Source organism: Furipterus horrens, unplaced genomic scaffold, assembly GCF_987537825.1.
Source record: "Furipterus horrens unplaced genomic scaffold, mFurHor1.1.pri manual_scaffold_10, whole genome shotgun sequence".
NCBI lineage: Eukaryota > Metazoa > Chordata > Mammalia > Chiroptera > Furipteridae > Furipterus > Furipterus horrens.
The window spans coordinates 37,038,797-37,063,152 of NW_028327180.1; the positions used below are offsets into that span (position 1 = coordinate 37,038,797).

Sequence of the window (24,356 nt, forward strand, 5' to 3'; positions counted from 1 at the left end):
CTTCATAACTGGGAGACAATAAACCCCTATTGTTTTCAGCCTAAGTGTGGGTTATTTTACTGCAGTATGCAGTGTTTTGTGCAGCTGCCCCAGGAACTTAACACGAGTGACTTTTTGGAGGTCCTGCAACTGAGAAGTGAGAGAGCTAAGGTTTAACCCTGGGCACCCAGCAGGGGCCAGGACAGCAAAGCCAACGCCAGATGCTCCCAGCAGTCTCCCTATCATCTGCCTCACCCTTTGGGTGTCACTCAGTGTGAAGGCCCTCCTCCAGGTCCACATCCTTCAGTGACCAGGACCCAAGTGCATCCTGAACACCTATCATGCCCCAGCCCTGCCCCAAAAGAAAACTCCACATCTGGAGACCAGAGCACCAGAAATTTATTGAATTCTCCACTTTTCCCAAAGCACAACTAGCCAAACACACGGGAGTAAGGGGAGGGATTTCCTCAGCCCTACTCTTATGGCTCAGGTCAGGGTGACTAGCACGAGGCCATCCCAAAGCAACAGGCCAGAGTCAGGCTGGGGAGGGGGGAGGTGAAGAGACATGGATAGGGGAATGTGTTAGTGAGAGGGCAAAAGCTTTTGGCTGGAAGTCCTGGACTCCCAGGATAAAGAAGGGAGAAAAATTGGGGGGAGGGGTTGTAGAGCAGGCAGGGCCCCAAGAGTCACCAAGAGACACCAGGGAAGGAAACCACATTCCAAAAAGAAGGTAAAACCAGCCTTTAAGACACAGCTGCTGTCCTGGGTTGCAGGACATCGGCATGCATACACACACACACACAACAGGTAATGCTCCCAGGGTGAGTGGCAGCACCCCAGAGACCCCCCCAATTCTAGCCAAAAAATTGGGAGGGAAGTCAAGCAGAGACTAGAACAAAGCTCCTGATTTATCAGTTGGGGCAAATATTTGGCTTTTCTTCCCAAACAGGAAATTTAAAAATCTACATAACATCATGCCAAATTCATTAAAAATAATTTTTACAAAAAATCTAGCCTCTTCTTCCTTGTTTAAGCTTCAGACTGCACTGAAAAAGCTGACCAAAGTGAAGAGGCTATGGAAGTGAAGAAGCTATGTCTCTCCACCCAAATGCAAGTCCCAGAGCGGGAAGCTATGGGCCTGGCATAGGCTGGGGCAGCTTCAGCTGCCAGCATTTACCTGGAAGAGCTGGGATGGGATGGAGCCAGGGTGAGAGTGCCACCTCATAGGGGAGAGCACATTTCCCAGGACAAATTCTAAAAATAACAAACATTTTAGTGGGTGGTAGGGGAAGTCTTAATGGGAGTAGGGGATAGATGGGCTGGCATCAGCTGTGTTGCTCCAAGTAAGCGGACAGGAGCAGCCCAGGGGGAAGGAAATCCAGGTGCCGATTGCTGACCTTCATCTGCCTCTTGCCCTCCAGGTTGGCACCTGTAAGAGGTGACAAGTGGGGCAAAAATGAAAAATGCAAGAGTCGTGGCACACATAAGTGCCATGCCCTTGGCTCTTCCCTGCTGGAGGTCATAGCAAGCTGGCACTTGGGGTCTGGCTGACCATGATGGGCTCATAAGAACAGCTACAACTCTATGAGAACCCCTAACTGCAACCCATTTAATCCTTTCTGTTCCTTATCCCATGTTCAGACAGACACCCTGAGAAGACACATAGGCCAGAAGCCAAGGGGATATTCATAGCCCTGAACAAGTATCCTGCCTCCTTCCTGGTCTGCTTTTCTCCCTGCCCTAGGGATGACTCTGAAGCTCAGTCCCACCTGGTGGCTTCTGCCCAGGTGTTCCCTCTCCCCTGATCCCCATCTGGCCAGGGCCCCTCCTCCTCTGTGTTCGGGCAACAGCTAGACTCCAGCAGAGAAGCACCACCCGCCCCAAGCCCCTCCATCCTGACTCTATGGGAACAAAGGCAAGGGTGAGGGCTGCTCACTGCTCTCCCACTGAGGGATGAGCCATCCTAGGGTTGCCATGGGAACTGTCTCCTCAGCAACTCTCGGTAGGAAATGGAGAGACAGGAAGAAAGACAGGTGTGGGGAATGAGGACCCAGTGGAGTGCCCAGGACCAGCAATGGCCTGCAAGCACCCTCCCTTTAGGGCTGTGTCCTGAAACCACACCCCTTTGTAAGTGGGGACACAGGCTCCGGGGGGGGGGGGCATTTGCCAGAAATCATCCATGGCACAGTGGAGGAGGCTATGGCTAAATGAGGACCCTGAAGACACTGAGGCCCCCTCATCTTATATTGGGGGACTTCAAGGCTCAGCTTCATCACCCCCACATAAGTCCTTTTAACCCCTGGCATTGAAGTTGTAGATGGACAGGAGGCTGTGTACACAGCATCACACAGGAACCTCTGATGAATTAACATGGCATCCCACTACCAACACTTTGCTGCAGCTATCCCCCACCCCACCCACTCTCCCAGAAACCTCCCACTGAATAAGCAAACCCCATGTAGGCTTGGTTTCCTTGGGCAGAAATGGCTCACTGGGTGGGTCCCCGGGTTGCCAGGCACTTACTGGCTGAGATGAGGTCCATGTACTGGCAGACAGCGTGGAGTAGGAGCCTCTCGAAGCTGTGGAGGAATAAGTGATGAGTGGCCAGGGGCTGGAACCAGCCATCAGGGGAGCTTGCTGTGCCTGCCCCCACCAGTCACCTGTTGTCCAGCATGGCTGTATACACAGCCTGGGGGGACACGGAGAAGAACCTCAGCAGCCGCTCCTCCCAGGTCTCCAGCATTTCCTGCCGGAGAGATAGGCCCAGGGGTCAGACCAACTTTGGGATCTTGGCCGGACTGTCTAGGCGCCCCCATGCCCAGGACAGCCTCTGGAGTTCAAAGCCTTGGGTCTAAATGTGGCCTCTGACTGGCAACATGATGATACTTAACTGGTTCCATGAATTCCAGGCACTTAGAAATCTCCATACTTTTGAATGCCTGCACCTTCTCCCTGACGAACTCCTACACATCCTGCAGGGCACGCCTTCACTGCCCCCGATCCTCCCACCTTCAAGGAGAGCCCTTGACCAGCCCTGGGTCCTGCATTCTGTTCACACTGGTGTATATCCTGCCCTGTCTCCACCACAGTATGCACATTAGGTAACTGGTGTCCCTTTACGCCACTCCCAATTGAAAAGTTGAGACAGGCACATGGGGAAAGACAGGCCTAGCCTGGTACTCACCATGGGGATGCGACTCCGCTTGAGAACTGCTCGGAGACGCCGACTGATGCGCTGGAAGCACTCTCCGGGGGTGTAGGCGGGGTCTTCTGCAAGAATACAAGGCTTGGGGCAGCAGCTAAAGCAAATTGCCTGCCCACTCCTGCCAGGCTCCCCGGACCTGCTCCCAGTCCCACCCTACATATTAGGCCAGCCCCCAATTCACATGTCTGGACCCCTGCCCACCCCATGCAGGTCGCACCTCTCCTCCGGTCCTCCCCCCGGCTAGGTCCCCTCCTCCGTGCCTTGCTCTTGCCCTCATCCTCCAGGTATTGGAGGACCCGCTCCTGCTCCTCCCCAGAGCGGTTCATGAAGTCATTCCAGACCTGGAACAGAGGTAGGCAGGCAGGCCCTGAGCTAATGATGATACGTTTCTGGGCCTCAATTTCCCCATCTGGCCAATGTACACAGGTACACAGGTGGTCGGTCACAAAGTGCATGGAAATACTCCTTGCGGACGCCTTTGCCCAGGAGTTCATGGGGCACCTGAGGACCCACTTGTCTGGGGAGGGGTATCTATATGTATGAGCAGATGAACCATGGGTGCTAGGAGGTTCTGGGATGGGGTGGGGTTCTGGTCTTGTCTGGGTACCATGAAGGAGATTGAAGGGGCATCTATTATGGAACCAGAGGTGTGTCGGTACTCCTGGCGGAGGCATAGGCAATGCCTGGTACTGGGAACCAGGACAGAAACACAGAAGCCAGTGTTGCTGGAGCAGATGGAGCAAAAGAGGGGGTAAGGGGCCCCACCTCTACATAGGTCTCATTGTTGCAGGCCTCCGCAAAGATGCCAGGTGCTGCGGGGGGTGCGAGGTCCCCATCCTCCGGACCAAGTGTGCCCCCGTCTGTCTCCAACAGGGTCAGAAGGTACTGGGCTAGATGGAAACAGATGGTCTCTGGGCTGGGGTGTGGCGTTTGGGGTCCCCCAGGCTCCATGAATACTGGCAGAACATCTTTCCTCCCCCTCCTCTATATTTATGGTCTTTACTCTCTGGCTCGTACCAGCCTCCCCACCTCCACACTCCAACTGTCTTTCCCAGAAGGCATAGAAACCATCCTGCCTCCAGAACTCCTCCTACCTATTCCTGCCTTGTTGAACTCCTACACACACCCTTTAAAGCCCAAGCTCCAATGCCCAAAGCTCCCTTTGACCCACCTCCAGCATTGCCTGGCTCAGGGCCAGGCTCATGGTAAGGATAACAGATAATTTCAGTATGAACACCATTCTCATTTGAGGCCTAGGAACCACCAGGAGGTGCCCCGACCCCTGCTCACTCACTGTTTTCCAAGCGCTGGAGGCTCTTCCGCCCCTTGGCTTTGGGCACAAGGTCTGAGTTCCGCACAGCCTGATTGATGAAGTGCTGCTTCCGCTTGGAAGCTGAGAACCTCTTCACCTGGGAGCCAGCTAGAGTGGGCAAGCATCCTGAAAGGTGCCTGTGGGCAGGGGGTGGGGGTGGGGCAGTCCTCAGGGCCAAGACAAGCCAAATCCACTGCCATTCTACCATAGCCATCACTTGCTTGGTTTCCCTCAGCAACAGGGCGCTCACCCTCTGCCATGTGTGTAGCCCTAGACCATTAAAATTTCATCTTCACATTACCCGAAAGGCAGGCATAATTGTGATGACAGATTAGTAAACTGAGGCTCAGAGAAGCGACAGTTGCCTGAATTCATACATTGGGTGGGTGGCTGAGAAAAGATTTTAGCTGCAAGCAGATGAGGCCCAGAGTGTACTGGATTTGAACAACACTATCCTCTGGGAATTTCTCAAAGGCATGATTCACCTAAGCCCAGCTGCCAGGACCAGGGAAGGGGCTGGAGTGCCTCCCCCCAGGTTAATCTGCCCTCCTCAGAGCAAATGGCATTAACTGTGGAGATGGATTAGCAGTAACACCAAGCCTCCTGCTGGGGACTCACAGGCCAGGTGCAGGGGAGCAGCAGGGGGTTCTTAGATGGAAACTTCCTGGCAAAGAGAAGTTGCTGGGTCTTCCTGGTCAGCCTCTGAAAATCCCAAACCATAGGACAGTCCCTGCCAGACTCACATAGCCCACAGAATGGTCCCTGTCAGGCTCAGAAACTCAATCCTGTGGGGCGATGGTGAATTCTGGCTCTTAAAGGGTGTGGGGTGCCGATATTCCCCTCCTCGTGTCCTAATTCCCTCCCTCATTCACTCTACTCCAGTCATCTCCTGCTGCTCCTCTAGTAAACAGGCACAGTCCCACCTCTGGGCCTTTGCACTGGCTGTGCCCTCTGCCTGGTGCACAATCCTGTAGACACCGAATGGGTCACTGGCTCACTTCCTTTTGGCTTCTGTTGAAACCTCCTCAGTGAAACCACAACCTCTTCTGTTTAATACCTTACTGCTTTGGCTTTCTGATCACCATACATTCTATTCCACTCATGACTGCTCACCTCTCCCACTAGGTCATAACTTCCACTCAGTACTCACAGCTATGCCTGGCACATAGTAAGTGCTCAAAAAAAAAAAAACTTTTGGATCAGATGTCCTGGAAAATCCCTGTGGATACTTGTGAGTCTGGGAAAGGACACTCAAAACCAAGAGAAGCTGGGACAGGCAACCTCCCCTGGCAACTCAGCCCCCATCTGCTTGGTCTCCTCCTGTGATGGAGAGCTCATCCCCTCAACCACACCAATGATCATAGCAATATCCCTGGGTTGAGCATTCACATATTAAGTCAGCACAGGATCCGACCTGAGAGTTGCCTCCTGGAGGCCCAAGCACCCCACCCCAAGCCCCAGATTCACCCATGGCCTCCTTGGGGCTCCAGTGCCTATGTCTCTACTCCAGCAGCTGGACAGAGTCCAGGATGGAAGCCTGGTTGGGCTGATAACAGAAGCCACATCCGGGGAGAGCTGTCAGAGGACATCAGAGGAGGGCAAGACTCGGTGAGAGAGCTCCAGCCCTCAGGGCATGGGGCTCTGAGAAATGGGGCTTCTTGTCACCTCCAGAGTAGGAGCAGAGCTAAGATTTGAACCTGAGTCTGAAGAGACCCTGCCCAACAGAAGGAAGTCTCTTATTTTATTCATGGGTCCACAGAAATCTGTCCAGACCAAAGCCCACGTAGCTGAGACCCAACTGGTCCCTCCACTGCTCCACTACCACCCATGGCTCCCCAGCACCATCAGGGCAAGGACCAGCCCTCCCTTGACCTGGAGTTTGAGGCCCTGCCTGTCCTGTACCCAGACCACATGGTCTATGCCTAGTCCCTTAGGCATTCAGGGAACTTATTACCCTCTTGTGGGCCTCAAGTGCTCAACTGAGCACTGGAAAATGAGTACACAGTCAATTCAAGTTTGTTGACTTCAATCAGATTCCAGCAGGAGAAACATGTGGCCTAGACTCCTCCCCCTCAAGACAGAGAGAGGACAGGGCATAAAGGGAGCAGGGCACAATACCTAGCAAGTAAGATTTGTAATGAAGTCTGGGAGAGGGGTATTGGATATCGGTATAAACTTTATATAAAACATCTGTACACGGCAAAGCATCAATGCCTGACCCCATCTCTTTCCTGAGGGCTTCCTCTGCTCTCACCACATGGTTCTTTCATGTGCCTCAAACTAGCCACAAATGGTCCACCTCAGGATCTTTGCATGTGCTGAGTCCTCTGCCTGGAGCACCCTTTCTCAGCTCTTTCCGGCATCTGCTCAGAGGTCACCTCCCTGGAAATTGCCCCGCCCCCACTCGCCCAATCAACCCAGTTTGCCTGTTTCACCAGCTGACACCCAAAATCAGCTAATCTGAGTATGTGTTTACTCCTTAATCCTCATCTTCCTGTGTGAAGAGGTTGTGTTGGTCTCTCCTGTGTCCCCAACATCAGGCCCACAGCAGGTGTTCAATAGCTGTTTGTTTACACATCCACAGGCAAGTTCATCTGCTCCCCATGCCACTCAGAGACCACTTTACAGATTGGGAAACTGAGGACCCAGGCAGGGCCCCTGAGGCTTCCTGGACACTCAGTCCTCAGGAAATGTGTGAACAGTGGATAGATGCTAAGTCAAATTGGATCTGAAGGGACCACACACCATTGCCCCCAATTCTGCTCCCTGAAATCGGGAATTTTGACACCCGCTGCACTGAGCAAAAATCACCTTCTCTGACCTGTCCCCTCCCCCAGGAACAGGCAAGAGAGGAACCTACTTCCCTAGCAGGAAACTAAGAGGGCTCAGGGCAGAGGTGACTCAGACTGGGTGGAGACAACTGAGTCCCCCATCCAGCAGTGGCTGCCTCCCCAAAACTCAGAGGTGGGGGGCCCCTATTTGGGTGAAAGGAATACATTAGGCAGGTAAATACCCACTTTGGGTGGGTAAGGCCTCTTAAAAGAGGTATTGTCCCTCTTTCTGGTACATACCCATATCTATAGAGACCAGCAGAGCCTATGGTAAATGCCCAAAGGAGATAATAACATTAGGTAATAATAAGTTACAACAGCCCTGGACAGTGTCGCTCAGCTGGTTGGGCGTCATCCTGTGAAACAAAAGGTTGCAGTTCAATTCCTGATCAGGGCACATTCGTGGGTTGTGGGGTTGGTCCCTGGTGGGAGCACATGGGAGAGGCAATGAATCCATGTTTCTCTCACATCAATGTTTCTTTCCCTCATTTTCTCCCTACCTTTCCCTCTAAATAAATAAAATCTTTATAATAAATAAATAACAATAAAGTAATAATAAGTATCATAATAATAAAAATAATGAAATTACAAATCCTTTAAAAATAATAATAAAGATGTTTAAGATAATTAAAGAGTGGATACTCCAGTGCTAGGTGGCACAGGGGGCACAGGGTCACTGATCCCCAGCCACTCTGAGAAAAGGCCACTGTTATTATCTCATTTTACAAGTGGGGAAACTGAGGCACAGAAGGGTGGACCACACAGGTTTCTGCAACACCAGGATTCAAAGAGATTCTGCGACCCAAGAGATCCACACTCATATTGGGGGGTCTACACCCATATGGGGTCTCTCCACCTGCTTCCAGCCTCCATCCTATGACAGACAGGCTCCGGTTGCCCGGGTTTGAAGACACCCTCATCCCCCCAACTCCCGTTGATCTGGGTATGTAGCCAGAGATAAACCACAGCCCTGTGCACTCAGGAGGGGGTTTGGTAACTCAATCAGGGATCCAGCCCTAGCTGTGGAGTGACTTCCCAGCCTAGGGAAAGGAACACTCCCTGCTTGTGAATAAAAGCCCGGGGGACACCACACAGAGGCCGCTTCACCGGAGGGGTAACAGGCGCATAGAACCCCCAGACAGTTCAGTACCAAGACTCCAGGGCCCCCGGGGTCCCTAAACCCACAATCGAGGTGCGCCCCTCCAACCCAGCAAATACCCAGGTGTGTCAGGAATGGGATCTCTCCGGCTAAACATGGGGTAACAATAAGCCCCTCACTCCTACCCGCGTCTAGAGGGTGTCACTCAGGAAAAGGGGCGGGGCAGGCCTGGGGCTGCAGCTGGGGAGGGGATTGAGGGAGGGGACCCCAGAGTCCCGATGGAGAGGGCGCGGCCCGCCCGCCCCACAGCGCTCACAGCGTCTGTCGCCTGCCCGGAACGACCCCTGCTGTCGCCGCCGCCTCCTCTGAGCAACCCTCGGGGTTCTCCAGCGCGACCATGCCTCAAAGGTCGCTATCGCCGCCGCCAGCTGGCAAGCCGTTCTCTGGACTGGGCAGGAAGTGACGGACGACCAGAGGCGGGTCGGGGCGGATCTTGGAGGCTGGCCGCTTGGGGCGGGGACAGCCGCCAAGGAGGAGGCTAGACCCCTGGCTGTGGTTAGAGGGGTCACCCAGCCTTCGAGGAACCTAAGGAGAAACTGAGGTTGGGGTGGGGTGGACGGCGGCCATAAACCTCGGCTACGCGCACAGCGGAGCACCCAGCCCTGGGGAATGGGAAACTAAGGCCCGGGTAACGGGGAGAGAAGGGGCCGTCCTTTTCTGAGGCAGTGGAAGGATGAAATGACCCATATTCCTCCTCCCCTCAGCACCCACGGGCCTTTAAAGCTTCCACCAGCCCCCTCCCAGTCGTTCATTAAAGTGTCGCCCCTGGAGCACCAGCTGGGTGCCTCAGTTTACTCATCTCTAAAATTAGGACGTCAGTTTCTGGCTGGTGTTGCTCAGTGGATTGAGGGCCGGCCTGCGAACCAAAAGCTCACGGGTTCGATTCCCGATCAGGGAATTGGTCGGGTCCTCCGAGAAGCAACCACGCATTGATGTTTCTCTCTCTCTCTCTCTCTCTCTCTCTTTTTCCCTCCCTTCCCTTCTCTCGAGAAATAAATAAATAAAATCTTTAAAAAAGATGAGGACGTCAGCCCCCGCCTCTTTTTCCTTTTATGATTTATTCATTTAATAGATGCCTCCAATTGCATGGGGCTGCTTCTGGTCCCTGTGGACCCAGCAGTGACTAAGACAGACCCCTCTCTCTCTCAACAGGGTGGGAAAAAGGAGCCTCTGAGCAGGGGACTCGCGAGATGCAAAAGCTGAAGTAGTGTGCCAGGCAGAGGGAACAGCCAACAACATCCAGAGTGGCCAGAGCAGGGAGATGAGTGGGGAGCAGGGTGAATAGAGGTGGAGGGGAGGGGGCAGACCCCTGAGCCTGGTGGCCCTGTGATAACAGGTCTGATTTTGGTCCTGAGGGCAGTGGGGAGCCATAGGAGGGATTAGAGCACAGAATTAAACCTTCTTTAGAATTTAGAATCTCACTACAAGGAAAGTGAGAACCTATACCACAGGGATGCAACCAGCCAGATCCAGTCGAGTGCAAATTGTACAGGACCAATAACCCAATTATTTTGCCCTAGCTGGTGTGGCTCAGTGAATTGAGCACTGGCCTGTGAACCAAAGGGTCACAGGTTTGATTCCCAGCCAGGACACATGCCTGGGTTGCAGGCCAGGTCCCCAGTTGGGGGAGCGTGAGAGGCAACCATACATTGATGTTTCTCTCCCTCTCTATCTCCCTTCCCCTCTCTCTAAAAATAAATAAATAAAATCTTTTAAAAAAACCACACAATTATTTTAATAAATAAGTAACAAAGTCGGGGGAAGAGAAAAAAGGAAGAGCAATTAAAAGATCCCACCCTGGCTCAGTGGATTGAGCATTGGCTTGGAAACCAAAAATTTCCCGGGTTCTATTCCCAGTCAGGCCACAAGACTGTGTTGTGGGCCAGGTCCCCCAGCTGGGAGCGTGTGAGAGGCAACTGATGGATGTTTCTCTTCCTGTCTTTCTCTCTCCCTTCCCTTTTCTCTAAAAATAAATTAAATCTTAAATTTTTAAAAATCCCAAAGAACTCATGCTGTAGATAAATGTCCTGAGATGCAAAAGAAATCAATGGTGATACACATCAGGAGAGAAGAGAGGTGAGGAGGGGCCTCTGGGAGTCTTGAAAGTTTGCTCTCCTGCTCTGGCCCATGAGGTGCCAATTCTACAGTATGCAGCCTGGGCCTTGACCTAATGGGTCCTTACTTCCAAGGAACATAGACTTGGACTGCATCTTCTTCACTTCCTTCCTGACCCTCTGCCTGTTGGTAAGCTGCTGTTGCTCCCCAGAGCCCCCACCTCGAAGGTCCAGCCACTTGCTGTGTCCTCCCCCTGGTCCATTCAACTCAGCAGTCTCCCCAAAACAGTTCCTCTACTTCTACCTGGTGACCAAGGATCTCCTCACCCTAACCTGTTTCTCATTACCACCCCACATGGATTTTTCTTCCTGCTCTGATTTTTATTCAGATTTGTTAAGAATAACTTTGAAGTTATAAAACGGATGAACAGGGAAATGTCCCCCTCCTCCTGGCTCTTTGTATTTACCCCTGGAGAGTGCTTTGATGTCCATTCGTATCTATTTGTTTCTTCCCTCCTTGTTTTAGTCTTTTTTAAAAATGTTTTATTTATTTATTTTTAGAGAGAGGGAAGAGAGGGAGAGAAACATCGACCTGTGAGAGATACATCAATGGGTTGCCTCTCATACATCCCCAACTGGGGACCTGGCGCCCAACTGAGACATGTCCCCTAACTGGAAGTCAAACCATTGGCCTTTGGGTTCACAGGCCAACACTCAATCCACTGAGCCACACCCACCAGGATTGTTTTAGTCTTTTTATACAAATAGTAGAATTTTTCTCTGCTGCATAGTACTCCACAATGGCGACCATCCCAGTATATTGTTGTGTGCTTCATGGGCTAGTCTCTGGAGGTCCATTTCTAGGTGTGGGTTTTCAGGATCAATGGTATCCTTTGTAAACTGCCCACCACCTGGTACCTGCCACCAACAGCACAGGTGTGTACATGCCCTATTATTCTTTTTTTAAGATTTTATTTATTTATTTTTAGGGAGAGGGGAAGGGAAGGAGAAAGAGAGGGTGAGAAACATTAATGCAGGAGAGAAACATCAATTGGTTGCCTCCCGCATGTGCCCCGACTGAGGGAGGACAGAACCTGCAACCCAGGCACGTGCCCTGACTGGGAGTCAACCCTTGACATTTTGCTTCAAGGAACAATGCCCAACCAACTGAGCCACACTCATCAGGGAAAGAACAGGCATCTTTTAACTGCCAGACTGAGGGTGGGGGAGTGGGCAGTGGCGGTGAGTCTGTATCCCCTGGTCAATGTAGGTCCTTCCACAGCAGTTTCCACGAAGCCTACCACACCCCAGCTCCGTCCCAACCCTTCCTCCAGTCCATCACCTCCAGTGTTCTCACCCTGACCATTCAGTGGGAGGAGAGAATGGGAGAGAAGGTTGCTGTGTGGGTGGACAGACGGGGCACAGACAGGGGAAGGAGTGGCAAGCAGTTGCAGGAGAGGCAGAAAGGAGGGGACAAGGGGGGAATCAGGTATAAATGCTAGGCGACAGCTGCGCGAGCAAAGGCGCAGCTGAGGCCAGCAGAGCAGCCCTCCAAATCCCGTGGCTTCCAGCCTAGACCCTTCTCAGGCTCCGCAAGTGCATCCCTGGGAGGAAGCCAGGAAGAGGGTCTCCAAGGCGATCCCCAGGAGCAATTCGGAGGGCAATCATTAGGAAGAGGGACGCAAAGCCATGCACGCCTTGGCCAAGTCTGGGTCCAACATGTCTTGGTGGGAGCTGGCCAATGCATCGGGCTGTCCAGGCTGTGGCGCCAACACCTCTGATGGCGTGGCCCCTGCGATGTGGCCCGTGGATGCCTGGCTCGTGCCCCTCTTCTTCAGTGTGCTGTTGCTGCTTGGCCTGACAGGGAACTTGCTCGTCATTTTCATCATCTGTCGCCACAAGCAGATGCGCACAGTGACCAACTTCTACATAGGTGAGCACCCAGGCACTGTGCTGTGCCTGCCTGCCATTCCGAAGGCTGCCCCCTTAGCAGTGCCACGGGGCCCTCCTAGAGAGGAGTCTCTCCCCTGCAGGTCCCCAGTCCTTTTCCTGTTGTTCCTGGACCTTAGGCTGGAAGTTGCAAACTCTGGCATTGGAGGGTTCATGGGGACTGGCCCTGGCTGCAGTAGTTAAAAAGGAGGTTGGAGAGTGTGGCTTGGAGAGCTCGCCCCTGACACTCTGGGTAGATGTCCGATTTAAATGTAGTTCTTATGTCACTGTCACGGTATCCAATGAATAAAAGCAGTGGAGGGGAGGAACTGCTTGTCCTGCCAGCTCCCAGTTTGCAATCTCTGCCAGAGTGGCTCAGTTTGCACACTTGTGTGATGAGGTGGCCTATCACACAAGTGAGTGCTCAGTCAGTGTTCTCCATTCTATGGTAGGTGTTGGAGGGGCACCACTGTCTCCAGTTTGCAGATGAGTAAACTGAGGCTCAGAAGGGCAGGGGTGTCTGCTCAGGATCTCCCAGACCTATGGGGTGAGCAGAACCCATTGAAGCTTGAATAGTTATGAAGCCTGTGTAGGAGGAGGTTTGAAATGTAAAAGGAGGAGACTGGAAGATGTCTGTAGTGAGCCTTCTGGAGATGTCCTACTGGTTACTCAGACAAAAAAGGGTGCCAGGGAGCTGGGCCAGAAGTATGGGGTCCCACATCCAGCACTCGCACATTATCTGCCTGCAGCCAACCTGGCAGCCACTGACGTGACATTCCTGTTGTGCTGTGTGCCTTTCACTGCCGTGCTCTACCCGCTGCCCGCCTGGGTGCTGGGTGACTTCATGTGCAAGTTTGTCAACTACATTCAGCAGGTGAGCTTGGGATTGGAAGAGAGAAGCTGGGGAACCATGGGATGTGGTCTGGATATGGGTGAGCTGGACCCCGGGGTGGGGTAGGGGAAGATAGGGCCCAGACCTAGCAGGTGGGGGTGGGGATAGAACTTGGGAGGTGGGGCTAGCAGGAGGTGTAGCCTGATCCAGGTGGTGTGGGGCAGAGGACCCAGGCAATGGGGAGGGATACAGATAGGCACTGGGATTCAGGGATGAGCACAGGCGATCCTGGTTTTTACCCTGCCTGTCCCTAGGATGGCTCTGCCTCTCCCTGTCTCAGCCTCTGAGTCTCAGCATACCTCCCAGTGGTCCCATCAAACCCCCTCCATTCTGGGGTCCTGTGTAGTATTACTCCTCTCCTGCCCCATCAATTTTGTGGCATCCGAGGACCCTCCCAGAACATGCTCTGTGTGTGCCTGAGTGGTTGGACTTGTGTGTGGGGAGGGGGGAACCTGAAATGTGGGCACAGACAAGGCAGGTCTCCAATGTCGAGGGAAAAGGGGCATATACCCAGCCCTTGGCACTCCCAGGTCTCAGTGCAGGCCACGTGCGCCACCCTGACTGCCATGAGCGTGGACCGTTGGTATGTGACGGTGTTCCCTCTCCGTGCCCTGCACCGCCGCACGCCCCGCCTGGCGCTGTTTGTCAGCCTGTGCATCTGGGTGGGTGAGTGGAGCTCTGGGGCACACAGGGTGGGGGGACAAGTCCTTGTGCCCTGGGTGGCCTCCTACTCACCGCCCCTCTCTGGGCCCGGATTGCACACCTGAGAAATGGACACAATAGCCCTCAGTGCGAAGAAAGGCTGAGCGCGCAGACTGGGGAGGCACCTGAGAGACCAGGGCTCTGGGCCCGTCCTGCCGCTCGTCCCCCTCTCTTCCCGCAAGGTCTTCAACTGCGCTTGTGTTGCAGGCTCCGCGGTCGTGTCGGCTCCAGTGCTCGCCTTGCACCGTCTCTCTCTGGGGCCGCCCACCTACTGCAGCGAGGCCTTTCCCAGCCGCGCCCTAGAGCGTGCCTTTGCGCTCTACAACCTGCTGGCACTCTACCTGCTGCCGCTGGTCGCCACCTGTGCCTGCTACGGAGCCATGCTTCGCCACCTGGGTCGGGCCGCAGTGCTACCGGCGTCTGCCGATTGCACCCTGCAGGTGCGCCGCTGGGTGGGTGGGGGCGCGGCCAGGTTGGGATGGTGGTAGACACAGCTGGGGGGAAGCACATCTAGAGGAATCTAAGGGGGTGACCCAGTGGAGGGATCTGCGGGGACCAAGAAGGGGAGCTCTGAGAGGGTTTCCCATAGCCTGTCCTTCTTCCACCCCCCCCACCCCCCACCCCCCACCAAGGGGCAGTTGCTGGCGGAAAGAGCGGAGGCTGTGCGGGCCAGGGTGTCAAGGCTGGTGGCGGCTGTGGTTCTGCTCTTCGCTACCTGCTGGGGCCCCATCCAGCTGTTCCTGGTGCTGCAGGCGCTGGGCCCGTCTGGCTCCTGGCACCCGCGCAGCTATGCAGCTTACGCGCTCAAAATCTGGGCGCACTGTATGTCCTACAGCAACTCAGCCCTGAACCCGTTGCTCTACGCGTTCCTGGGCTCAAATTTCCGTCAGGCCTTGCGCGGAGTCTGCTCCTGCGCTCCCCGCGCCCACAGCGTCCCCCGCGGCCGGGACCCTCGGACCACGCCCCCAGGACGCTGAAGCCCGGGAGCAGCGTGAAGCAGCTGACTCTGGTGGGGTAAATGGAGGTCGGCCCCTCGGAAACAGGCGTTGCTTGAACATCAGCTGCCATTATTCTGTTCTTAATATCTTCATTTTTGTCCAAGATAATCTTAGTGAAGATGTTTTGTTCTCTTATAACGTCTGGTACAAACTGGCTGTGATGTTTGCTGCTCTTGCTATTGTAATGATTATTTTTACATTTCCTGAAACTGAAGATGCTTTGATGCTGGCACCCTCTGAAACTTTCCAGGAAGCATGAATAGATTCAATAGACATTTTTATACACTGCCTCATGGTTGATTGTACGATTGTAAGATTCATCCTATTGTCAGTGATATTAAAATATGAGTATGTTACGCATCTTTAAATTGGTGGAACAGGCTGTTATTGTTGCTACCTGGTGGGCATGTCAGCTGGCGCACAATGCACAGAGCTGCTGTGCAAAATGCAGGATTGATCCCTGTATAACAAACCAGCCCAAACAGAGGTCTTAGAATAGCAGCCATTTATTATCTTACTATTCTGTGGGTTGATAGGACTCAGTCTGGCGGTGCCGTGACCATGTGGTGTTAGCCGGACCAGGACGTTAGTTAGGAGAAGGCTTTGCTCTAGTGGCCAGTGTCTGAATGCTCCTCCAAGTGCCATTGGGCTTTCTCCCTGTATGGTGGTCAGGAAAATCAGACATTCCTTGGCAGAAACTACTGAGACAAAAACTACACACCTCCTGAGGCCTGGGCTCAGAAATCCCAAAATGTCACGTTTCCACATAGAGCTATCAGAGTACTACCCAGATTCCACAAAGGGGTGGTGGTGAACACTCCGGAGGTGGGTGGGGCTGCATGTGCCTGCTGGGGAGTGTAGTGCAGTCTCCCCAACAGCCCTGCAGGGCTGAAGACTTCGTTGCAGTGAAGGAGAGCAGCCCACATCTTGGAGGGCCCCAGTCCTCCTAGGTTATTTGGGGACATGGCTCTCCAAACAACCCAGATTTGTGGAGATATTAATGTGAGACCAAGAGGCTGGAATACTATGCTATTTTGACATTGGCCTAAAACTTATTTGTTCTGGTCTTCAAGACTCAGCCTCCAGACTGGGCTAGATGTGAAGGTGAAATTAATTTTCCTCATGGGCCTTGCCCACCTCCTGCTTCTCTGCCAACTTCCCCAAATCACTATCTCCCTGTGGCTCCCTGAACTGCTGCCATTCTTCTTGCATCTGGGCCTTTACACATGCAGTTCCCTCTGTTGTGCCAGGTGTACCCTCTCACCCATCAAGTCTCAGGTCAGCTGCCTCCTCTTCTGGGAAGCCCCCCCAGGTCCCTCCAGGCTGGGTCAGGCACCCCATCTGGCTTCCTATCACAGCTCTGACATCCTTGTACTGTACCTTCTGGGTGCATGTCTTACTTCATCTTTCAGGTGCCCCCAGGGCCCAGTGCACAGTAAGGCTGAATAAGTATTTGTGGAATGAATAAACAGATGAGTTATAGGGATTAAAAAAGGAAGTATGAGCCCTGGTGAGTGTGGCTCAGTGGATTGAGTGCTGGCCTGTGAACCATAAAGGTCACTGGTTCAATTCCCAGTCAGGGCACATGCTTGGGTTGCTGGCCAGGTTTCTAGTTGGGGATGTGAGGGAAGCAACCACATATTGGTGTTTCTCTCCCTCTCTTTCTCCTTCCCTTCCCCTCTCTCTAAAGACAAATAAATAAAATAACTTTTTTTAAAAAAAGAAGTATGTGAGAGTGGCAGGATTTATCTGGAAAAAAAAATATTTAAAAAATAATTTAAGAGGGCCTTCGCTGGGTGGCTCAGTTGGTTGAAGCAGCATCTTGTGCACCAAAATGTTGTGGGGTTGACTTTTGGTCAGGGCAGATACCTAGGTTGTGGGTTTGATCCCTGGTAGGTGTGTATACAGGAGGTGGCCGATTGATGTTTCTCTCTCACATCGATATTTCTCTCTTTGTCTCTCTCCCTTCCTCTCTAAAATCAACCCTCAGGTGAGGATTAAAAGATAATAATAACACTGGGGAACAGAATTTTCATTGAGTTAGATCTGACACTTCTTTTTCACTAACTTTTGGCATCTGAATCCAAAAATGACCCCAGTTTTTCTCTATCAGGTCAACATTTTAAAGTACAGGATACCCTCCTTTTGTCCCAAAAATCATACAAAATGTGCATACAAAGGAAAATAAATAAAAAATTACCTGAATAGACTGTTTATTTAGAGTTATTTTATTTATATAAAGGCTACATATTGTTACTGTAAATCAATCAAATTGTGTACAAGTAGTAAAGTTCTGCTACCAAGCATACATATTAAGGTATTTTATCTTTTCAAACGACAGGCTAGGAAATGCCAAAATGAGATACTTGAAACAGTCTCCTTCAGTTGGCAAAGCTTTAACAAATTGCTTCATGAGAACCAGTTTTATGTGCAGAGGTGGGAATATAAAGTGGCTCATGTAGAATGTTTGGATCACCAGGTTTGAGGTCAGATCTTGGAGGTCAATGCTTCTCATGAGCTCTGCTGTCCCACATACACATACACAGAAAACAGGGACACTGACCAAGAAGGAAGCAGACCATTTTAAGGTCAACACAGATGATCCAACTGTGCTTGTGATATTGCAGCAGATCAATGACTCTTTATATCTTCATATTCTTCATGAAAACAAACGTAATTCCCAACTGGGACTGCACCAAATAAATTGCCATTGTGGAGGAGGGCACACTTCAAGCTCCGCTTTGAGCTATCGATGAACAGTCGCCATTCAGTTGTGTTATAGATTGGAATTCCCAATTCCTCCATTAAACCATGTATGTCATGGCAATACACAAAGCCACCATCACTTCAAAAGTACTGCTGAAATGCACTTTCCCTTGATCGAAAGTGGGATACCTTCGCTCCTTTTTCAAGCAAGTTTTTCTCATGCAGTCTTGATGCTCTGAAGCCTCTTTGGAAAGTCTGAAATCTTGAGCCAAATAATTCAACTCATGCTGATCAAATCCCTTACGAACTGAGTCATCTTCAATTTCAAAATCTTCATCGTTGCTGTCACTTAGTTCTTCACCATATTCCTGTTTTTCGAAAGAGGGTAGTTCACTGAAAACTGGCACTGGGATTTCAGCTGGATGAGGCACTGGGCATATAGCTGATGGTAAACTAGGATACTCTGTTTTACATTTATTTTTCTTGTTATATCCTGACGTTTTCACTATACAAAAGTAACAGTCACTTGAATGATCTCTGGGCTCTCGCCAAACCATAGGTATACTAAATGGCAATTTATCACGTGTTCCCTTCGCCCACATCCGAAAACTCTCGACACACTGCTTGCACACCTTGTGATGAGCCCAAGACTTATCTTGATCACCAAGTTTTACTTTAAAATATGCAAAATAGGCTTGCCTGAAAAATGCGCTGATGTTTGTTCTTTGGGAATGGTGAAACTGCCACAGATATAACAAAATGAATCAGGGTTGTTGAGGCACTTACAATGAGAAATAGCAGAGGCAGACATGATCTGAAGGAAAGGAAATAAGTACGTATGTAAATAAAAAAATAAATTCTGCTAACTCCTTGTACACAGGCAAGAACTCACACTTTGGAATATAATTCATTATATAGAGCAGCACACAACCTCTCACCACGCCGTCTCATGTGTAACTGAATAGCCTAGACAAGTATGAACCTGTCGCTGGTCTCCAAGGTCGTTCTCCACCCCTCCCCACTTGAGGAAGGTTTGCTCTCAGCCAATAGAAGAGCACTAGTGCTTCCCTCAATCCAGGCTCCATCCAGCCTAATGTGGTCGCATTAAGATAAGCTGTACAGAAAGAACTTCAAGTGATAGAAAAAAAAACTAACTGTAGTTTTGAAATCAGCATGCCTATTTAAGTCTAAAACAGCTGAAAAATCAAACTTAACAGGAATTATGTCAAAAATTGTTTCCCTGTGTAATTTAAGAGGGATGGACTCTTGGGCATCTATCTCAGAGAAACTAAAACTTCTGTCATGCAAAAAACCTGTATATATGTATTCATAGCAGCTGTATTTGCAAAAGCCCCAAACTGAAACCAACTAGATGTTCTTCAACAGGTTATGGGATAACAGGCCATGGGCAAGCCACTCCCTAAGCTATGGCTCAAGAGGAAAAAGTTATGGACACACTATAGATACAAGCAACATCTTGGATGGATCTTTGGGAATGACATTGAGCGGGAAGGGTTATCCCCAGAGGTTCATGGTGTGTGATTCCAGCTATTAACATCCTGGAGGTGGCAGAATTTCAGGAATGAAGATTAGAGGTGGTCAGGGTGATGGTGAGGAGAAAAAGGTGAGTGGGTGACATGAGGGGTCTTTTTGATGGACTGGTCTGCCGCTGGACTGTGGTGGTGAATTCGCAAACTTACACAGGTGATAAAATTGTAGTAAACAAAATACACACACACTAGTACAAGTAAAATGAGGAACTCAAATAGGATGGCTGGATTGCATCAATGTTGATATCCTGATTGCAACATTGTACTACAATTTCGTAAAATGTTACTTGTAGGGGAAGCTGGTGAGGACATGAGGGAGCTTTCTCTGCATTAGAATCTACAATCATCTCAAAACAAAAAGTAAAAAAAGTTAAAGGGTTACAAGGGACATTCAGAAAGGGGAATAATTTTAAAACTGTATGGTGTGCTCTTCGTTTATTTTCACATCCATTCAGCTGGACACTTTTCAGAGACCCTTCTGTGTGCCAGGCTCTGTGGTAGGGGCTGGGGTCCAACGGAAGCAATGAGCAGCCCCTGCCTCCACTAGTATGGAACCCCTGTCTAGTGGGCAAGAGGGCCAGTAAATGGCAAACTACCTAAGAGAGATGCAATGTGACAGCAGTGAAAAGGGTTATGAAGGAAAAATGTGTGCCCATTGTGAATAACTGGAAACCTGACCTTGATGGGGAGGAAGAGTCCAGGAAGGCTTTCTGGAGGAGGTTAACTGAATTCAAAGGTGGGAGAATGCACACCAGATGGAGGGCACAAGCCAGTGCAAAGGCTCTGAAGCAGGATGTATCTGGTGGATTTGAGAAATTGCTAGAGGCAGGTGGGCTGGAGGGGAATGAGGAGGGGACCCCCACCCTGCCCCCTTCCCTTATAACAGAGGGAAATGTAGTCCTCAAAACTATTGTGTGTAGGGGGAAGTGGGTGGAGCAGGGGAGAGCAAAGAGGGGAAAATGGGACAACTGTAATAGAAAAATAATAAAAAATAAATTTTAAAAAAACCTACTGTGTGAGGAATGGATTAACACTGATGGATTCTACAGAGGGGGAAACTGAGACACAGGGAGGCACATGCACCTGCCTGGGGTGGGGCAGGGGTGCATTCTGAGCTGTAGCTCTTTCTCGGTGTGGAGGGGGATTCCTCACACTTTGGAGACTGAGCTGGGGCCTGGCCCTTTATGGGTGGCTTCCCTCCCCAGCTTATCAGGGTCTCTAAGTTACCCCTCCCCAGGCTCCTCCCTCTGGGGTGGGGTGGGCTGGGTGTTTAATAGCTTAAAGTTGGAGGCCTCCCTGCCAACTGCTTCCATTAGACTAGGCAGCTGTGGGGCTAGAGGCTGGGATCCTAAAAGGGGTGGACAGGACTTGGGCCCTGGGGTGGGGACCGCTCCCCTGGACCTGTCTCCTGAGCTTGGGACTCCCCTGGACAGTGGGCCTGCAATCTGGGGGGCAACTTGCGGGAATGACCCTGAGAAGATGGCACTGCTATGTACTTTAGGGGATAGGCAGAGAGATGGGGGAGATGAGAAGGAGGAAATCTTGCCAAGAGTAGGAATGAGTTGGGTCATTCCCCAGGTTGATGGGAGCCATGGAAAGCTTCTCAGCAAGGAGGGACACTGTCCGAGGTATGTGGAGATTGCTTTCAATTTATTATTTCATGATTGTGACTATTTTTCTAATCTTTTGGGCTGCCAGGGCTGGGCATAGGGCAGTACAACCCATGGGGGGGGGCAATGGGCCCCAGGGCCACAGTACAGGGATAAGCCCTAGGGGTCTGGGTGGGTAGGGAAAAGGGTTAATTTTAATTTCAGATAAAAATGAAAAAGAAAATTCCTGTGCAATATTTGGGATATGTCTAAAATTATTTGTTGTTCATATGATATTTAAATTTAACTGCCAGTACTGTATTTTATCTAGCAACCCCACCTTGGAACATTCAGAAGGCACTATAGAGGAGAAAAAACTCCTCGGGTCTCAGTTTCCCCATCCGACCCAGGAAAATGTTTTTCAGGTGAGACAGCATCACCTAGCTGCCTATGGCTGGAGTCACGGTGCCACGACTCTGGTCCTGCCCCGCGGCTGCAGCTCCGCAGGTGCCCAGCAGATGGTGCACGCACCCCATGGAAATTCCTAGCTTCCCTGGGTTGATCCCACAAAGCAGTTTCCAACCTCTAGAATGTGGCTCATGCGTACCAACCTGGAACCCCCGCTGAAAGTTCCCCCGCTGCAAAATGGGTCAAGCAGAGAGGCACACTATTCATTTCCCGTTTCAGGAACTTTTGTTTCGTGGGTCCCATTTATGAAAACATTTTTTAAATTACATTTTACAGCTGTGTTGGTATAAAGACAAATATAGCTCTGATTGGTGTGGCTCACGGGATTGAGTGTCCTGCAGGTCGAGGGATCCTGAGTTTGATTCCCGGTTAGAGCACATGCCTGGGTTGCAGGTGGGTCCCAGTGGGGGCGTGTGCAAGAGGCAACTAATGTTTTTCTCTCACATCAATGTTTCTCTCCCTCTTTCTCCCTCTCTTCCCCTTTCTCTAAAAATAAATAAATAGAACCTTAAAAAAAATAAAGACTAATATAATTTAGGCAGAATTCATTACTGTGTATTCCTGATTATTATATTCGGTTTTCCTTATTTTAAAAGAAGTTAAAATTACACGTTTGTGGGTCCTGCCTCATTCGGACAAGGCAACCTAAGGCCAGGTGTGAATGACAGCAGGTCAGGGGGCGGGGGTTTGTAGTTGGGGCCCCACAGCCCCACTCCAGGCTTAGATAGATAGATAGATAGATAGATAGATAGATAGATAGATATGTAGATAGATATGTAGATATATAGATATAGGTATGGTGAACAGTTCAATTTGCCCTCCTCCTCTGTATAGACAGACTGATCAGAAGCAGTGTAGGATGTGAAAGGAAGAGAGGGAACATGGATTCGTTCAGTCAACCAATATTTATTGAGCACCTACTATTTGACAGTCTCAGCCTCAGGGCTGGAGACAGAACAGTGGACAAGGCTGAGTAGTTTCAATAAATACAGCTGTTTTTTTAAATAGAAGTGCCTGGATGAAGATTAAAACAGAGGGATGTAATGAGGTGACGGGGCACACCTGACACTGGGAGGGGGTCAGGGAAAGACCCTGCAAGGAGCTGAAGCTCTAGCTGAATCAGAAGGCCCAGGTCATGGGGGTGATGTGGGAAGGGCACTCCAGGCAGAGGGAATGACCAGTGCAAAGGCCCAGAAGTGGGAGTACATGTGTTTGAGTATGAATAATGTGGAAAGGGAAGCAATTTGAGATCTGGGTGAATTTTTAAAGAGGTTGCTCCTTCCTCAGTGGAGAACAGGTTGAGTGATAGGCTGAGGATGAGGCTGTATTTTTTGGGGGGGGGGCGCTATCCAAAACACACAGAGGCCCCACAGGATGGTCTAAGAAACCTTATAAGACTGGGGTTGCTGTACCTCATTTCCAGCCTGAGAAACAGAGACCAGAGGGTGTCTGCACTAACCTAAACCACACAGCCAGGACCCAGCTGGAACCTGGACCTGGTGTCCACCAGTAGCAGAGCCAGCAAGTCTGTGTATCACTTCCCGGTCCCTCCCTGGGCTAAAAATAGGACCCCCTCACCCCAGGCAGCTGGGAATCCTGCAGTCCCTCACCCTCCTGGGCAGGGCACCTCTGGGGAAGCTACATGTAGCTTGATATGGACTACAGCTTTTTCCTGGAAAATGGGGAGAGGGCAGCACCCTTCTTGCCTTCAGGGGAGGCCCCACTCTGACCACTTCCTTTATAACAGAGGGAAATGTAGTCTTCAAAACTACTGTGTGATGAAAGAATTAATATTGATCCATTCCACAGGGGGGAACCGAGGCAAAGGGAGACCCATGCACCCGCCTGGGGGGCGGCAGGGGTTCATTCTGATCTGTTTGGCTATTTCTGGGTATGGAGGGGGCTTCCTTGCACTTTGGAGACTGAGCTGGGGCCTGGCCTTTCACGAGGCCCTCTCTCTGCATGGGCACCACATATTAGCCAAGGTTGTGAGCTGTCTTCCTGGAGCTCTGCACTGGGGGAGTTATTTTGGGGATAGATGGGGAACCCATTTTTCAGAAATGTCGCCATTTTAATGTGATGATTTTCTTAATCTTATAACTAAAATACCTATGTTTAGATAGAGTAAAATGCGTAAAGAGAGAGGGGGGGAGAGAGAGAGAGAGGGAGAGGGAGAGAGAGAGAGACTCACCTGGGTCTCTAAATTCCCCCTCCCCAGGCACCTCTGGGTGGGGGTGGGGCAACAGCTGGGGCTGGGTGTTTAAAAGCCTAAAAGGTTGAGACTTCACTGCCACCTGCTGCCTTTAGACTACAGGCAGACTTGGGGCTAGAGGCTGGAATCCTGCAAGGAGCCGGCAGGACTTGGGCTCTGGACTTCCCTCCTGGGCTTGGAACTCCGACCCCCACACCACACACAGTGGGCCTACGATTTGGGGGACGGGACGACGACGTGGAAGGATGACCTCGAGAAGATGGTAATGCTGTGTATTTAGGGGAGGCGATGGACTGCGCAAGACCCCACCCCAAAACTCAAGATGAGGGACCCTGCCCCACCCTTGAGAATGGGGCTCTCTAGGTGGCCCCTACCCGACCCCAATATCTCACTATCTCTTATCTGAGCTGAAGCCTGGCCCCTGCGATTAGCCCCCTCTGGCTCAGCCCACACCCCCATCCCACCTTTCCCCACCCTACTCTGCCTCAGGTTCCAGCTCTTCTAAATGGGGACATTTAGAGGCTCCACTACCTACAGATGTGAAGGCTGAACTTTGCCTTGGGCACATGACCAGGAACCTGAGCACACTCAGAATATGAAAAATATTAAATTATTACTAAGAGGAGTATCTTCTCCTAGGTGGGTTGTCAGTTCTTAAAAGGAAGTAGGGGTAGGGGGTAGGGATCGTCTCGATTTCGTGACGATCTCCCCCACCCTGACCCAGCACGCACGGCCGCACCATACGTATTAGCCGGCGCTTTGCTTCGCTC

At 51.1% G+C, this 24,356-nt stretch overlaps 2 protein-coding genes across 3 annotated transcripts; one reads left to right on the forward strand and one right to left on the reverse strand.

The window, feature by feature from the left end:
• Positions 1–356: 356 nt before the first annotated feature.
• On the reverse strand, positions 357–8,894 carry R3HDM4 (R3H domain containing 4). Of its 2 annotated transcripts, none has more exons than XM_090289121.1 (8): positions 8,743–8,894; positions 4,479–4,633; positions 3,950–4,074; positions 3,402–3,525; positions 3,164–3,246; positions 2,640–2,725; positions 2,503–2,558; positions 357–1,408 (listed from the first exon to the last, which is right to left on the reverse strand). In XM_090289121.1, the coding sequence occupies exons 1-8, from the start codon at positions 8,823–8,825 to the stop codon at positions 1,305–1,307; spliced, it is 816 nt and encodes a 271-aa protein (XP_090145247.1). In that variant the 5' UTR covers positions 8,826–8,894; the 3' UTR covers positions 357–1,304. The 2 variants fall into 2 exon arrangements, with proteins under 2 accessions (XP_090145247.1, XP_090145246.1); XM_090289120.1 differs by having other exon boundaries at positions 3,164–3,249.
• Positions 8,895–12,216: 3,322 nt separating this feature from the next.
• Positions 12,217–15,414, forward strand: KISS1R (KISS1 receptor). Its single transcript, XM_090288471.1, is given in 6 exon segments — positions 12,217–12,473; positions 13,219–13,343; positions 13,892–14,027; positions 14,271–14,503; positions 14,696–14,981; positions 14,984–15,414. Coding segments are annotated over 6 exon segments (1,122 nt in total). The 5' UTR covers positions 12,217–12,229; the 3' UTR covers positions 15,082–15,414.
• Positions 15,415–24,356: the final 8,942 nt, after the last annotated feature.